Source organism: Oryzias latipes, chromosome 23 (genome assembly GCF_002234675.1).
Source record: "Oryzias latipes chromosome 23, ASM223467v1".
Lineage (NCBI taxonomy): Eukaryota > Metazoa > Chordata > Actinopteri > Beloniformes > Adrianichthyidae > Oryzias > Oryzias latipes.
Window position 1 is genome coordinate 22,932,637 of NC_019881.2, and position 16,035 is coordinate 22,948,671.

The window sequence follows — 16,035 nt, forward strand, 5'->3', positions numbered from 1 at the left end:
TATTTTCTGAGACCATTCCCACTAAATGTCCCGTTTCTGACACTGCAGTGTAACCTCGAGATCTGTGACGTGGGTTTGACACCAGAGGTGAGACAGGTGAGCAGATCAAAGGACTTCTGCTCAGAAATGTTCAAATATTATGTTTGATTGAATGGACTGAAATCTGCGGAGGTGAAAGTGCGACTGGTGACTTTTCTCCGCCTTGCTGGAGTGTAAACAAAGTAACAGGATTAGAAAGAGAGGAGGAGGAAGAGGAGGAGCTGAAGAAGGAGGAAGAGGAGGCGTCCTGCTCGTCCGAGACCAGAGGAGAGGAGCGGCCGCCATGTTAACCAAGAAGCCCGGAGCCCCGGTCCTCCCGACGGGTAAGTTCAGCCTGCTTTAGCCCGCAGAGCGGTGCCGAGGCCCGTGGCCGCGCGGGAGGCACGCGGCGGTCCGGGCGCGCGGGATGGTGGGTCACGGGCGCCGCCGGGCACGCGCCGGGCTCCGGTATCCGCCTGTCAGCGCCGCTCCTGCGGCTCGTCTCTCTCTCTGTGCATCTGACTGCTCGGTACTTCCACCGTCTTCTCCCGAGATGACCGGAGGAGAATCTGCGCCGCGAGCGCGCAGAGGAAACCGGCGGAAGTGGAGGTGTCGGTCCGGCTGTTAGGTTTATTTTTAGCCGTTAGATGAGAAGTGACAGCGGCAGAAGGAGAGCTGCTGGTTCGGTTTCCAGCCTACGGCTCCTTCTGGTCCCGAAGCCTCACCGGTGGAACACCAATTTCGTTTCCCTGCCTGAGTGTATGCGGCTCCTTTTGGGTCCCCCTGACAGGAGGAAAGCCCGGTTTCGGTTCCGAATCGCTTCATTTAGTATGTGAGTAAACAAATAGATGTGGTTTAATGAGCCGACATTGTTGTCATGGGTGTTACGGAGGCGTTTGTTACCGGACTGGAGCTTCCGGTTACAGTCCGCTAATAATGCTGCTGGCAGCAGAAAAACAAAATGTTCTTTATATTATTTGTGGATTTTGGATCTTTTACCCTTTAATGACATTTCAAATTGTTGTTCTACCTTTCACGACACATGTAAACGGCTAAACGGATGTTTTTAACATCCAGAACGAGTTAGCTTAGCATTCATGCTAATGTGTTATGTAGTAGTAGTACATCAATAATACCAACTGTAATATGAGTGCAGGTATTTCTGTTGGTCTGATTATTGCTTTTATATCTTCTATGGGCCGCATAAATATATTTTTAACATGTACCTTTGGAAAACCGCCGTAAATTGTGGTTACAAAAAAATAAAAAAAATAAAAACTAGCTAAAACCTACCTGCTGTGTTAGCATAAAGACTTCTGTTCTAAAGGCTTAGCTAATAGAAATAAAAAAGGACAACATATTTACAGTACAGCTCACTTGTCTGGTGCACATTGGGAAAAATTAAATTTGTCGGAATTCTACTTTTAGTTAAGTTACTTCTCATTTTATGCTAATAAAAATGGGCTTTTAGCTAAAACTGCAATTATAACAACTGTCGTTATCAGTTATAGTACTAGCATCAGGTTCAATTCACTGATCAGTGTCATGTACGTATACCATGCAGCTGAAGTCAGTGGAATAAATCCAGTGGATCATCAGGAATCCGCCTCCGTTGGATTTTGTGGACTGGGTCGGCAGGTTGAGTAAGAATCCAGGCAGAGCCGATCCAGCCTAACGCCATGGCATGCCAGACATTTCATTAGCACATCTTCACGTGTTGGAATCGCGCACACAAACACCTGCAGCTTTCTCACCTTTAACGCTGACCAATGGGAGTGTGTTTATTTCAGCTGCAGTCCTGGTTTCCACCTGCGGTACCATCAGTTGACTTTAGAGTAATCTAGATCTGTGTGAGGATCCGTCTCAGCCCGGTTTCCTCCTCAGGCCCGCATGGTGACAGTCTGTGCTGCCTCAGGCTGTGTTCCAGTTATGTTCCCCACTTCATGTTAGACGCTAGCGGGTTCAGATGCTGCAGAAGGCAAACTGTTGATGAACAGAGACCTGTTTGTTGACACAGTTATCATACCAGCAGGAGTGTGGGGTGAATAGATGGAGTGCTGTGGTTCTTCGTTGTCTGCAGAGCCCAAGTTTCAGTTATTGTCATCATGATTGACAGTTGTCTAGCAGATCAGCTGCAGTTCTGACTGATGAAACTTTTCTTTTTGACATTTTTGTCCTGTGATCTTTAAGTACACACATCTTTCAGTCCTTCTCATCTTTTTACGTTTTAGTTTGATCTTTGTGGCTTTTTGGGTCAAACATACAGTCTATAGAGCCCCTTTTCTCTTTTCAGGCGCGACTGGTGTTTTTGTTGCAGCAATTCTTTTTCATTTTGTCTGGGAATTCAATTCTTTGTTCAAGCTTTTATTTTGAAGTTGCTATCACGGCCTTAAGCAATTTTTTGGGAGTTACAGAAGCACAAGGAATCGGACGGGGCAAATGCAGTTGAGCTTGACATTCGTGCTTTGGCTGTCAGGAATCTGGGCCTATGATGTCACCGCTCCTGAACAAAAGGTATCAGAAACATGCAATGGATCTCTGAGCAGCACATCTTTGTAGCACATTCCTGAAAAATATGCAAAAATGAGGATTTTTAGTGGTCAGTTAATTCCAACTCGCACAGAATTGTTCAGAAATAAGACTTTAGTCAAATTAAGATGTGAAACAACAGGAAACATGATTTAGAAAGACTATAAAAAAGCAGTGACTCACCTGTTTTTGTCTTCAGGAATAAGTTTTGGTAAATGTTGCTCATCAGGTGTAACTGTTTCTGGTGTCTCAGCGTATGAAAGATGTATTTTTTAATGAAATATCTTCATTTAACTCCAGAAAACCAGCTGCTCTAGAGGTTTCAGAGTTTTTATAAAGAATTTTCTCTGACAGAAGGTTGCAAAGTTGGCCTTATTTTTATCTCGATTGATCTAATCTATAGATCCACCTTTTCTTTACAGGAATCTCTTTTTCTCTTCCTCATTTTAGTCATAAAGTTCCACTTCTGGTTTATACAGCTCTTGTTTTTGATTTTTGACGTTTCCAGTGTTTTAGAGCTGTCCATTTAAACCAGACGGTGAGTTTAGAGATGCACTCTCATGAAGATCATGTTTGTTTGTTCTTAAAATGTTCTTGTTATTTTTCTGATGATGGAGGACATGGATACATAGAATTAAGCTTAAATTTGCATTCCGGAGTATTTATATATATATATACATTCTTTTATTCAAATCGTTGTGTATCAGGAGCAGATAAAAAAATGCAGTTTGAAAAAGATCGTATTTATGGCATTGAAAATATGCCACAGTCTCCAAGCTCCGCCCCCATTATGATCATCCACTGTCAGTCAAATAGATCCATGGACGTCTTTTTTTTCCTGGTCTGAGCTGGAATCTGGATCCAAGCTGTTTGTCTGGATAGATCCGATGTTGCTGCCGTTTTTGTTGCAGCGCTAATGTTAGGTTGGGGTGTAAGGGGCTGTAAGCTAGAGGGGGAGAGAGTAAACAAGGGGGTTATGAAATGAGCTGAGGCTCATTCCCGCTCCAACCGTCCCGCCCACAACTCAGAGGTGAATTTCGAATGAGCTCCTGCTGCTCTGTAGAAACCAGGTCCTAGAGAACGACACAGGATTTTGGATTTTGTCTGAAAATGAGATGATCAAAATGAACAGAGAATCCATCAGAAGATGGTCGGAGTGGGACTTATTTCCTGTTCATGTTCATTTTTGCACAGATGTTGTGTGTCTATGTTCAGGTGCTTTTGGATGAGCAGAAAACACTCAGGTTCATCTGCAGAAACCTGAAGCGATTTCCTGGTTGCTCTCTGAACTTGGCCACTGTTCTGTAACCCCGGGACCCGCAGAGCGTCACATCTCTGGGAGCATGTGGTCGCGGCATGCCGGGCGTGCTCGCCGGCCTGCTGGCATTTCCAGCCTGGTGTCGAATTCACATTCAGAGCTCTGCTGTGCCGGTTCTGGCAGCGCGCATCTGTGGGGCGGAGGAAACACTATGTGCTTTCCACTCTGGAGATTCCTGTTCCATACTGGCATGTATTGCAGAAGGGATGCGTTCACGGCCGGACAAACTCTGGAAAACTCCCTCAACTCTGCATTATTGCAGCCCACAGTGATCGTACGCAGAGATTGAACCCCAAAGAGTGGGGAAAAGGCAGAGCTGCACTGTAATCCAGGTTTTTGATGGAAACAAACTCTTTATGGAATGAAATGGTTGATTTTAGTCAGTTCAGTCAGATATTATTCTTGGAAAGAAGGCCAGTATCTGCAGATTACATGACCCTGAAATTAGTTGAGAACTGCGTCTGCAGTTATTTTTTCAGACCAAAAACATGATTGGAAACCTGTTAAGAGTTAAGTTTGTGTACGGTATATCAAAAGTTTTAGTCCCCTGACTGTAATGATAGGAATCTGCTGTATTCAGCTCCAGAAATAAAGGAAAACGTCTTTTTCATATGGAATACTTTGTGATAAATCACGCTGTGAAAAAATCATTGAACCCTTGAATTGATAAGTTTTTAAAATCACCTCTGGATTTCAGATTTTCAACATCATCAGAGCGTTTCTCTTTGTTTTGTTTGCTTCAGACAAAAGAGGCTTTTTCCTGACAGAATCCTAACTGAGGCTTGCAGAGTCTGAGATGCCGCTCTTGTTATTGATTTTCTTGTTGACGCTCTTACTGGACAGTAAAGTCCAGTCTAACTGCTGACACGTCGGTCTCAGACGCTGCAGAAGTTCATCGTGTTTCTGCTGAACGTCTTACCCAAGCTTCTTTCCAGAGTCTGTGTGAACCGTGGAGGTTATTTGATCAGCCGATTGTTGCATCTGTAGGTTTTGGCTGCAGCCGCCGTGTTCCTGCAGTTGCAGAGTGTGAGCCGGCTCTCCTAGTTAGCTGGATTACAGCGAGGACTCAGATTAGAGGCGGAGCAGCAGCAGAGACCATCTGTCTGCCTCAGCGTTTGAGAATCAGCCGATTGGAGGGTGGAGGAAACACTGAGGTCACCTGATCCCATTCACTCCAACCTGATCTTTCTTCTCATCGCATCTGCAGATTTATTTAGTATTTATTCGACCAGCAAAGACTGAGTCAATGATGCAAAGCAGACGGGATGAGATATGGGAAAAATAATGACATCTTCTTGCTAAAACTCATCAGCAAAGACATAAAAATGTAAACATTAGGAAGTTTAGTACAAAACAGCAGGTGGTTTATAAAAGAACAATTACATATTTGTTAGAAAAAGGTTTCAGAACAGCAGACATTATGATGAACCTCAGTTTTCCCATAATATTAATCATACTACCATAAACCAGCATAAAACTGGCAATTATTTATCAAAAATAACTTGATTTCTTAAAAAAAATCTTAAATTATGCTTCAATGCTGAATGTGAATAATATTTTTTTCCCATTTTACGCTTAAACGTTTTGATGTTGGCTAGCATTTAGCAAACACTGTACATCTTTATCAGATTATTGTTTGGGATTATTTACACAAACAACCTGACAAACGAGTCACTGAGCCAGTTGAGATGAAGACACCCCATTATTTAAAGGTAGCTTCATCCCAAACTAACATGTGTATTATTGGAGAACACCACAGTATCATCAGCATAACGAGAGAATTTGGATTTATTTGAGAATAAAGGAAATAGAAGCGGTCTTAAAGGAATATAGGTGGTAACAGTTTGTTCTCTTCCTCAGGACTCACAGACTGAAACCTCTCAACATCAACTGAAGACTCAGATCCATTAAAAACTCAGTCATTTCCGCTTACGTCCGTAGATTTAGTGGAATCGTGTTTTTCTTTTATTGCTGCTGCTATTTCACTCTGTCTGGCTGTAATCTATGAAGACATCTTTCCAGGTATTCATTAAGTCCATAAAGTCATTTATTGATCTGCTCCCTTTTCATGCAGCAGTAAAGAACAGTCATAATCAGGAAAACAAACATGTGACTGCCAGGAAAGCAGCTCTGTGTTGCATACGTGACTTATCTGACCTTTTCTTCACTTTCTTCTTGTCTCTTTAGGGCTTCATTGGTTTGCTTTGAGTCACGATAAAGAAAGTTTCAGGAGATTTAAATATTGTCAGTTTGGTTTTTCGTCCTGTAAACGGTTGTTCATCAGGAAAGTTGCTGTTTACATCAGTTAATTGTGTTGTGAAGGTTTTGTTTGTGTACAGGTGTCTCGTGTCGTGCATTAGCTCCTGTCCAAACACTTTTCTGTCCTAAGGTGACACACAGACGCTGAACTCATGTTCCTGCTTTGTCGCCGTGCCGACAGTAAACCGAAGAGGCGTTGTTTTTTTGAGCTCAGTTCTTAGATTGAGGGCAGCCACGGCGACTAAAACGCTGAGGGACAGCCGGTCAGACAGGGCAGCGCCGCCGGCTGCTGCTCCGCTTTTGTCTGGACTTCATCCCTCCTCACCTGCGACCTTTAACCTCTGTGCTGTTATCCTATGGCTGTTAAAGTAGGTGACTCTGCAGAGAGGCAGGCTGTGCTCTGGGATTATAGGTCTATTTTAAACCCTTCATCCTCCTTAGACCAGGCCAATCTGCTGGATGAGCTGCAAACTGGACCGCTTTAAACCGAGTCAGTACTGGCCAAACCCGCGTGTGGTCGTCTGTTCCGGTCTGCAGGGGAAGAATCCTCCAGAGATTGTTGAAAAAAGCCACACGTTTGTGTTCACCTTAAATTTGTCTGTGGGAAACATTTTTGTCGCATATTGTTATTGTGCAGACTGGACCAAACCATGATCCACCACCTGCTGCTGCTGTCTACTTTTTCAACTTTGTGTTCTCTGCACCACAATGATGATGTTTACTTTGTCTGAAATATAAAAAACAACAAAAATGGATACACGCTTAACCCAAAGACGGTCCATGTGTTGTGAGTATATGTGGTCTATAGAGGTGCTGTAGAGGTGAAGACACTCATCAGGCCCCCTCTTGGCATTGTGTGTTTTTGCGTTTAGGTAAAACTTCATGCAACATCGCTACAAATGAGCTACAGTGTGATCTGAGAATGTTCTAGCATTCCTGCAGTCTCCTGGAATGTTCTAGTGAAAGAGAAACTATATTGAGACCTTTTGTTTCCTGTATTTACGCCATTCTTAAGATGTTCCTTAGGCATTGGTGACAGAATGGATTACAGACGTACTGGAAGTCGTTTGTGTGTAAAGACACAGCATAAGACCTTAGTCACGGTACGGGGGGTCGATCTGTACGGGTCCTGCAGGTTTTTGGGGTGTCCGGGTCCATGGAGGGTCCGTAAAGAGGGTCTCATCTAATTGAAAAGCGTTCTCCGTGATAATGGCATTTTTAGCCATTGGACATAGTTTCTGCAGAGCGGCAGGAGATCATCAGAAATTCACCCCTGAACTGTTTGGCGAGACTGTTGGTGTTGAGCGTGATATTTAAACTTCCGTAGGACGTCCACACAAACTACACTCTTGATTGTCTTATTTCCTCATTGCTAACAGTCAGGCTGCAGGAAGGAGCGTGCACGGATCACGTGAACATCGCTAACCACTCACAGAATTTGGGGGGGGTTGAAAAAAGGAAAAATCTGTACATTCGGCCTGCGTCTCGCCTTCTTCCCATGCCTACCCTTACGTGTTGTATAAGTGTTCACTACGACCTGCCGCCCGCAGCATGAGCTGGTTCACCGACCCGACTTGGATATTTAGCGTGGGTAACCTGAGTGTCTAGAACAGGTTTGACCATTTTCCCCCCGTAGAGGCCCCGTATCCACCCGTAAGGACAGTTGGGCCTAAGGTATTAGTTGGTCTCCACCTGAGCAAAGCTCGTCCTCCACCGGGAGGAAGAGATGAAGGAAACGCAGAAGTTTGTCTTGTCTTGCTGGACTGGACTAAAATCTGGCCTGAGGAGCAGATTGTCACTAGAACTTGATATTTCCCTGAGCCGATACTTGTTTGATTCATTAGATGTTGATAGAAGACTGACTGCAACCAGAACAGGAGTGGACGATGGGTGGGACAAGGTTCTCTCTGTGCTGAGATATCATCTCTGAAATTCAATCTTTAAATATTTCTGTCTGATTCTATCCTATTTGACCACTATAATGGAGAATCACATGAACTGAAGCTTGTTTTTAACTGGGTCTAATTCAAGCTTCATTTGTTTCCACTGATTTCCTGGTATTTTTCCATGAAATGAAAATTCCTCAGTTATTAAATTACTGTAAACCATTAGACTCTCAAGTTCCTCCCAAAGAAGTGATGACCGTGACGAGCGTGACGCTTACGGATCATTCCATGTTTCTGAACTTCATGGGATTGGAAGGTCATGAGCTAGCCCAAACACCAGAGGTGATTTGCTGCAGAAACCGTCCTTGATCTGAGCTCCTGTTTCTTTATCAGCACTTTAAAGAGAACAAACCAGAACATGTGAATTGATTGGTTCAAACAGCACAGAGCTGCATCTCCTCTCTTCATTTACTGCCGTTTGGGAATTCCATCTTTTCATGTAGAGTGTTTAGGGTTTTGTTTGTGTGAAGGTCAAAATCTACAGCAACCTTCTGCAGATCCTTGAAAGTTCCTCAGACTCTCCTCTCTCTCTCTCTGTGTCCTTCAGGCAAATTGGGCGAGCCGGTCTGCTCTCCCGGTCACAGCGGCTCTCAGACCACGTCACCAGTCGCCCTGCCGCCGCTCCGCACCAACAACCCCCTGACGGTAGGAACGCTCCATCCTGCGCTCGCCGCTCCTCATGTGGTCGTTTTTTCAGTGTGTTTTCACAGCTGCCGATGGAACGGCCGACCCAGAAGAAGAGCAGCCTTTTTCTGAAACCTTCTTCATGTGGCTAATGACCGAACTATGGCCGTGTAACGATTCATATCGTAATTAGTGGTTGACGTTCTGATTCATAGTTGATTTTGGTTTGTGTTGAACGACCACTTTGAAATCCAAACTTTCTACCAGTGTTGCCATGGAAACGTTCCCCAGACTGACATAAACGTGAAGGCAGTGAGACCCGCTAAAGTTTTCTGTCATGCAGTAGAAGACTTTGCCTCTAACTTCCCGCTCCAGGCAGGTTTTTCCTGAGAGAGGAGCTTTAAGTCCTGCAACCACTTTATTAGAACCAATTTGTGTTTCGTAATCTCTTCAAGAAACTCAATTATTTTATTTTTAAAACTGGATGACGGAGAAAGAAGAGATTTAACTGCAGAGATATTTAGACAAACAGCTATTGTATGTCGTTGTTTTTCTCAAAGGCTGTAAATGATCACAGCTGATAAGTTATGGATTTGACAGAAATCTGTGTGTTTCTTACAAACATTGTACAAGAATGAACAGAATACTTTAAAAATAAACGGTTGGGAAATGTTGGAAGACACAAAAAAAGTTGTAAATGTTGCTGCTCATTTCTCCAAAGTTAACTTCTAAAAATGGGAAGACAATCCGGTCTACACAGATCCGTCATCTGGATTCTGTGGGATTCTCATCTGTCACATGGTTGATTCCCACCCGTCTGTCGAGTTCAATGGAAATCACCAAGACTGATTCTTCAAGGCGTTGACTGGCTCAGTGCGACAGGCATCTGTAGGCTAAGAATAGCCTCCTGCTGCTTTAACAGCTGATTGGTTTATCGGCTGCTGTAAAGGACACACAGACACATGGATGCTCACGCACCATGATATACGATATACAGCAATGGACGACTGGCACAGATCCACTGCCCGACCAAAAATAAGGCACCAACTGGATCATTTAACTTTACCAACCTAAATGAAAAAGTCCTGCTTAGGTTAGTCAGTGAAGAGTGGCGGAGCTGCCGGCTTTAGTCTCTGGAAAATCACAGAAAGAGACGGAATCAATCACATGAGCAAAAGGTTTTAAACATTGACAAAAAAAAAGACTTGAAATGTTCATGCAAACAAATGATGCAGTTAAAACAGATTTTGAAATATTGTGTAGATGAAAGATTCAAGAGAAGCTTAGATATGAAGCTTTACTGAAGGAATCCAAAGGCCTGTTGTCATTTAGATTCTTTAATTTGGAGCAAAGAGACCAGATGGATGGAAGAATGAATGGAAGAACGGGTAAACTGATCATATTCATGGATGTAGGCCCGGCCGAAAAATCGATTGAATGAATTAATCCGAATTTTTTGTTCCAGGCGATTTAAAAAATAACTAAATCGAGTTTTTGGCTCCCCAGATCTTCCGTAGCGTTAGTTTCACGCGGCAGGATGGCAAGCGACGAACAACAACATCATAGCACACACGACAACAGAAAGTGACAACGTGGCTACCGGTGAGAGTGGGAAGTTTGTTCCCAAGAAAGGAATAAAATCATCTATTGTTTGGAACTGGTGTGGGTTTACTGCCACAGACGTGGAGGAAGAGACACCCCCCCCCCCCCCCCCACGCTGCAACATTTGCCTAAAGCCCATCGCAGACAAAGGCAGCAGCACCACAAACCTATTCCAACACCTGAAACGGAGACATCCAGCCAAATATGAAAAATGCCAGTCTCTCCGAGGCGAACAAAACCGCAGTGACCAAAAAAACAGGGACAGCTAACTGTAGCTGAATCCTTTGCACCTATGACAGGAAAGGGGCACGGTGGAGAACAATCAACGAAGCGGCCGCTTTGCATATAGCCAAAGACATGGTACCCATGTATACCGTGGAGGAGACGGGGTTCATTAATTGAACTAAAACCTTAGACCCCAGAAATGAGCTACCCAGCCGCAAGTTTGATTCCAAGAGTGTGTTCATTTATTTATTATTCATTCCAGAAATGGGGGTTACATTTGTCTTGCGTTTGATTAAATAAAAGCAAAATTTGCTTAAAGTTGTCTGCTGTTTGTAATCAATGATTTCCTTAAGTAAGGGGGGGGGGGGCGGAAAAAATCGGAAATTCGAATTAAAAAGAATAAAATGTGAGATTTTATTTTGGGCCATATCGCCCAGCCCTGGATGGATGGATGGCTGGATGGATGGATGGATGGATGGATGGATGGATGGATGGATGGATGGATGGATGGATGGATGGATGGATGGATGGACGAGCCCCGGTTCTGATCCAACATTATGTCGGCCAGCATCTCTTTGAACCGAGGCGCTCTGTTGGCTGTGTGAGCGTTTGTGAAACCAACGCGGTTATCTGAAAGGAGCCAGGTGTGCTGGTCACCACGGCAACAGGGAGGGACTCAACAAGGAGAGAGCTGTGGGTCAATAGGATCTGGGTAATTAGATTCAGAGGAATCCATTCATGTGGAGGCGTTTGTCATCCTCTGGTTCGGTCATGTGATGCTCAAAGGAGGGGAAGTGCAGCGTTTGAACCCACATGTGTTGGAGGCTGTTCCCTCACGCTCAGGATGAAGAAATAGTCCGGATTTTTGTCAGATGAATGTTCTTAAAATCTCTGTGTCTTTGGTTACATTATTTTTATCCAGGATTATAAAAACGCCATTTCTGTTCTTACTGGGACAGGAAATGTGATGGTTACACACTAAAAATGTTCTGAAATGTTTCAGGGGGGCTCCAAAGCCACCATGGCGGAGCCGCAGGTCCACGTCACCCCGCTGTACGAGGAAAACATGAACAAGCGCCCGGTCCTGACCTCTCAGCCCAACGGCCTGGCTCCACTCAGCTCCACCCGGCCAGGCCTCCCTCTGCCAGAGCGACAGTCCTCTGAGGCGGCCCAGCACGGACGCCAGAGCAGCGCCACCTCCAACAAGCCCGCCGACAGCAAGCCAAAGACGAACCCTCTGACGGCCGAGCAGGCCATGAAGCAGTTCATGTCCAAGATGTCCTCGTTCGAACACCACGAAGTGTTCAGCTTCTCCGAGGGTGAGCCGCTCTCCGTGGGCGGAGATGACGAACCGACTGGAAACACAAAATAACATTTTTGTTTCTTCTTTGAAAACCTTTTAGTGTATTTCATTGGTCCAAGCGCAAAGAAGAGGTCAGGGGTTCTCGGCGGTCCCAACAACGGCGGTTATGATGATGATCAGGGGTCTTACATCCAGGTCCCACACGACCACATCGCCTACCGCTACGAAGTCCTGAAAGTCATCGGCAAAGGGAGCTTCGGACAGGTACGACTCCGGCTGAACTTTCAGGGTTTTTGTGGTCAAAGTGTAGTCATTTCAGGTCATACCTGCCTTTTTTTTTCTTTTTCCTTCTGAGCTTCTTTTTGTAAAATATTCTTTTAATTTGCAAAGTTTGTCTGAATGTTCAGAAATGTGTTTGTCTGTGGTGGTGTTGGGTGAAACCAGTGCATCCTCTGAAGACCAGAGGTCACGAGCCCTGTGCTTCTCCTGCAGGTGGTGAAGGCCTTCGACCACAAAACTCAGACCCACGTGGCCCTGAAGATGGTCCGCAACGAGAAGCGCTTCCACCGGCAGGCGGCGGAGGAGATCCGCATCCTGGAGCACCTGAAGAAGCAGGACAAGGACTCCAGCATGAACGTCATCCACATGCTGGAGAACTTCACCTTCCGCAACCACATCTGCATGACCTTCGAGCTGCTCAGCATGAACCTGTACGAGCTCATCAAGAAGAACAAGTTCCAGGGCTTCAGCCTCCCGCTGGTCAGGAAGTTCGCCCACTCCATCCTGCAGTGTCTGGACGCGCTGCACAAGAACCGGATCATCCACTGCGACCTCAAACCTGAGAACATTTTACTCAAGCAGCAAGGCCGGAGCGGCATCAAGGTGGGACGGCGGGCTTGCGCAGTAGAGGACCACTTCTGGTTTGTGGATCGCTAACGGATGAACGTCTTTGTCTCCTGCAGGTCATTGACTTTGGTTCCAGCTGCTTTGAACATCAGAGGGTTTACACCTACATCCAGTCCAGGTTTTACCGAGCACCAGAGGTCATTCTAGGTAAGAAGATCCACCTGTTTTGGTGAATGAGTCCAACCACAGAAACTTGTAGGAAACTTGTTCTCTGGTTTGGCCTTAAAGGTGCTTCAATCTTCTACTAGTCCGTTTCCTTTTAATGTGCAATTTCAAATTAAAGTCGATCAGCGTTTATCGCAGGAGTTACGTTCTAAAAATAACTCGCGATAGACAAAATCTGTTATTTTTTAAAATAATTTCTAGAGGATTTAAGGCTGTAAACTACACACTTTATCCACTTTTCTTAGACAGATGTGAACATTTTCACAGTTTTCTCTCTTAAACTCTCAAAGTTCAAACTTTTGTAGAAAATAAGTTTAGAATGAAAACATAGATCTGATCGTGACTGAAGATGCAAATGTGTCCTCTGTGGAGGACATTTCCAAAGCGGAATATCTCCCAAATGCTGCAGACTAATGATTGACGTCCTATTTGTGTCTACAGAGGACAGTTGGGGCTTTTCAATGAGTCCATGTGGAGGACTGGGGTTCTGGGAATTGTAGTTTTTGGTGGTGACCGGACCAAATTTGAGAGGCAAAAGCAACATATTAACTTTTATGTCACATTTGCACTCAAATCTTCATAAAGCTGCAGGAAAACCAAGTGCTACTTCCGTTCTTCTGTGCATCTTTTACTTGAAAACATCCAGCACCAAGTTTTCCTTGGAGACTGAAGTGTGTTATTCTGAGCGTGTGCAGCATGGTTGTAGTGGACATGCGGGTCACTTTGATTCCCTTCCTTAGGGTTCCGGTCCGGTCACTAGAGTCTGGTACACGACGTGTTCAGACGTAAACTGTGACATCCTAAAAAATGATGGGATGTGAACAGTGAACGTAGCTTTAGTTGCAAAATAATTGAACCGTTGTGATGAAACGGTTCCACGTGGCTGGGAGTCCAGACCTTTGGTTTTCTGGTTTTCCTCATCTTCATCATGATGGAATTAAGCTCCAATGCATTATTGCATTATTCATAAAAATAAACCATGCTTTTTGGACTATGCGTCGCACCAGCAAAACAAAAAGAAAAAAAAATCATGTCAAAGTCGCACTTTTGGGAGAAAAGTAAACTTGTGAACAAATCCACCAAGCCGGACGTAAAGAAGTCTAGGACCTGAAAATGAGTGGAGGCTGACTCTGGTTTGTCCTTTTCTCTGAAGGTTCCAGGTATGGGATGCCCATCGACATGTGGTCGCTGGGCTGCATCCTCGCCGAGCTCCTGACTGGTTACCCGCTGTTACCAGGGGAAGACGAAGCCGACCAGCTCGCCTGCATCATAGAACTCCTAGGCATGCCAAGTCAGAAGATCTTGGATGCCTCCAAGCGGGCCAAGAACTTTGTGTCCTCCAAGGGATACCCGCGGTACTGCACCGTCACCACGCTGAGCGACGGCACCACGGTGCTGAACGGAGGACGCTCGCGGCGAGGGAAGGTACGCGGTCCCCCCGGCAGCAAGGTGTGGAGTACGGCGCTGAAGGGCTGCGACGACCCGCTCTTCCTGGACTTCCTCAAACAGTGTTTAGAGTGGGACCCAGCGCACCGGATGACGCCGAGCCAGGCTCTGCGCCATTCGTGGCTCAGGAGGCGACTCCCCAAGCCACCAACAGGAACCACTCCGGGAGACAAGACCTCTTCGTCCAAACGTGCCACCACTGACGGCACCATCACCTCCAATTCTAAGCTCGTAACCTCCTCAACAACCTCCTCCTCCTCCAAAACCAGGACTAACTTAGCTGCAATCACTGACGCCAATGGCAACATCCAGCCTAGGACGGTGCTGCCCAAACTTGTCAGCTGAGAGTGAATGCACCCCGCTCGCTGTGGCGGGAGACGAGAGCTGAGCTCGCAGCAGCCGGTGGGACCTGAATAAAACCGGTCTCTCCGGTTTTAAAGATCGTACGGTCTCGTTCAGCGTTGCTGGGGTGCGTTCAAAACAACTACAGCCAATAGAAACTCCGTGCTTGAGTGTGAACACGTGCTGGGATGGAAGTCTTTTTTTCTTCTTTTTGTGAACTGGGGTACGTTCAGAAGCTCCAACCTCCGTTTGAGACGAGTTGTTTTTAACAATTTGAGCAATTTGAGGTGGGTTCTGCTCAGACAATCTGAACACGCCACCTTCTGCAGCAGCAGACTCACAAACACAACAACAACAACAACATGGTGCTGATGGAGGGAACAAGGCTTTGAAAACATTTTCTGTGCAAATAATGTTCTTAGCTGGATTTATTATTGAGTTTAACACCAAAAAATTCTCTGTCTTAAGAGACTAAACCTGCAGTCCGACCTCTCAGAGAGCAGTTTTCTTCTCATTGACTGATATTTCCTTTTTAAAGCTAAAGAAAAAGATAAAAAAACATTTCAGTTTGCTTTTTTAGTTCATTATCAAACTCGCACATAAATATTTTTACAGAAATGACTCGTAGATCTTACAGCTCTGACTCAGCAGTCTACCTGTCAGGTAGCTAACATTTTGGTGCCTGTCAACTCCTACCTGGCACTTGTTCCTCATAGGACAGCCAGTTGTTTGAGGTTAGCTGTCGTTCTGCTACCTATCCTTCAAACTAACTCACTAAAGTCAGCTTAGCAAACTGAGCAAAGCGCGTGTGCAAGTCGTAGCTGCCTCACGGTTTGCCTTCTTTAGCAGGACTGTGTTTAGCCGGATAGCATGTCAGCTCGCCACTGCCCAGCCTTATGACGCACAAACACAAGGATTGTTCTTCTGTGCGTTCGGCAACGCAGAGAAGACCTTTGAGCTTTAGCAGCTAGCATAGCACGTTTGTTTTTAAATCTGAAAAAATGTGAACGATTGAAGATCCAGACGGTCTGAGGAAAAACCGATGCTTTGGTGTAGAAAAAAAACTGCTAAAATTCTAAGACTTTTACTGAAACCAAATGATTTACTGTTAATGAAGGAAATATGCAGAATCACAAATGTTAACCACTTTAAATGTAGCTAAAATAAGACATCAAAGGTCTGGAAAAATGAAGCTTTATGCAGAAAAAGGGTAGAAAAATGAGTTGACTACTGCATTTTACTAAATCTTACATTCAACTTTTAAAATAGTTACCTTATTATTGGGCAATAATCTGATTAAAGCTCAGCTTCAGATTCTAACACCAGTTGGAAACAAATACATAAAAACAGTA

General features: G+C 44.9%; 1 protein-coding gene across 2 annotated transcripts; it reads left to right on the forward strand.

Moving 5' to 3' along the window:
• The first annotated feature begins 215 nt into the window (after positions 1-215).
• dyrk2 (dual specificity tyrosine phosphorylation regulated kinase 2) lies at positions 216-14,783 on the forward strand. 2 transcript variants are annotated; one of them, XM_023952304.1, is made up of 7 exons: positions 216-362; positions 8,618-8,715; positions 11,525-11,840; positions 11,925-12,088; positions 12,317-12,706; positions 12,787-12,877; positions 14,049-14,783. In XM_023952304.1, exons 1-7 carry the CDS (start codon positions 323-325, stop codon positions 14,684-14,686), a joined length of 1,737 nt encoding a protein of 578 aa, XP_023808072.1. In that variant the 5' UTR covers positions 216-322; the 3' UTR covers positions 14,687-14,783. The 2 variants fall into 2 exon arrangements, with proteins under 2 accessions (XP_023808072.1, XP_011489635.2); XM_011491333.3 differs by lacking the exon at positions 216-362 and adding an exon at positions 441-850.
• Positions 14,784-16,035: the final 1,252 nt, after the last annotated feature.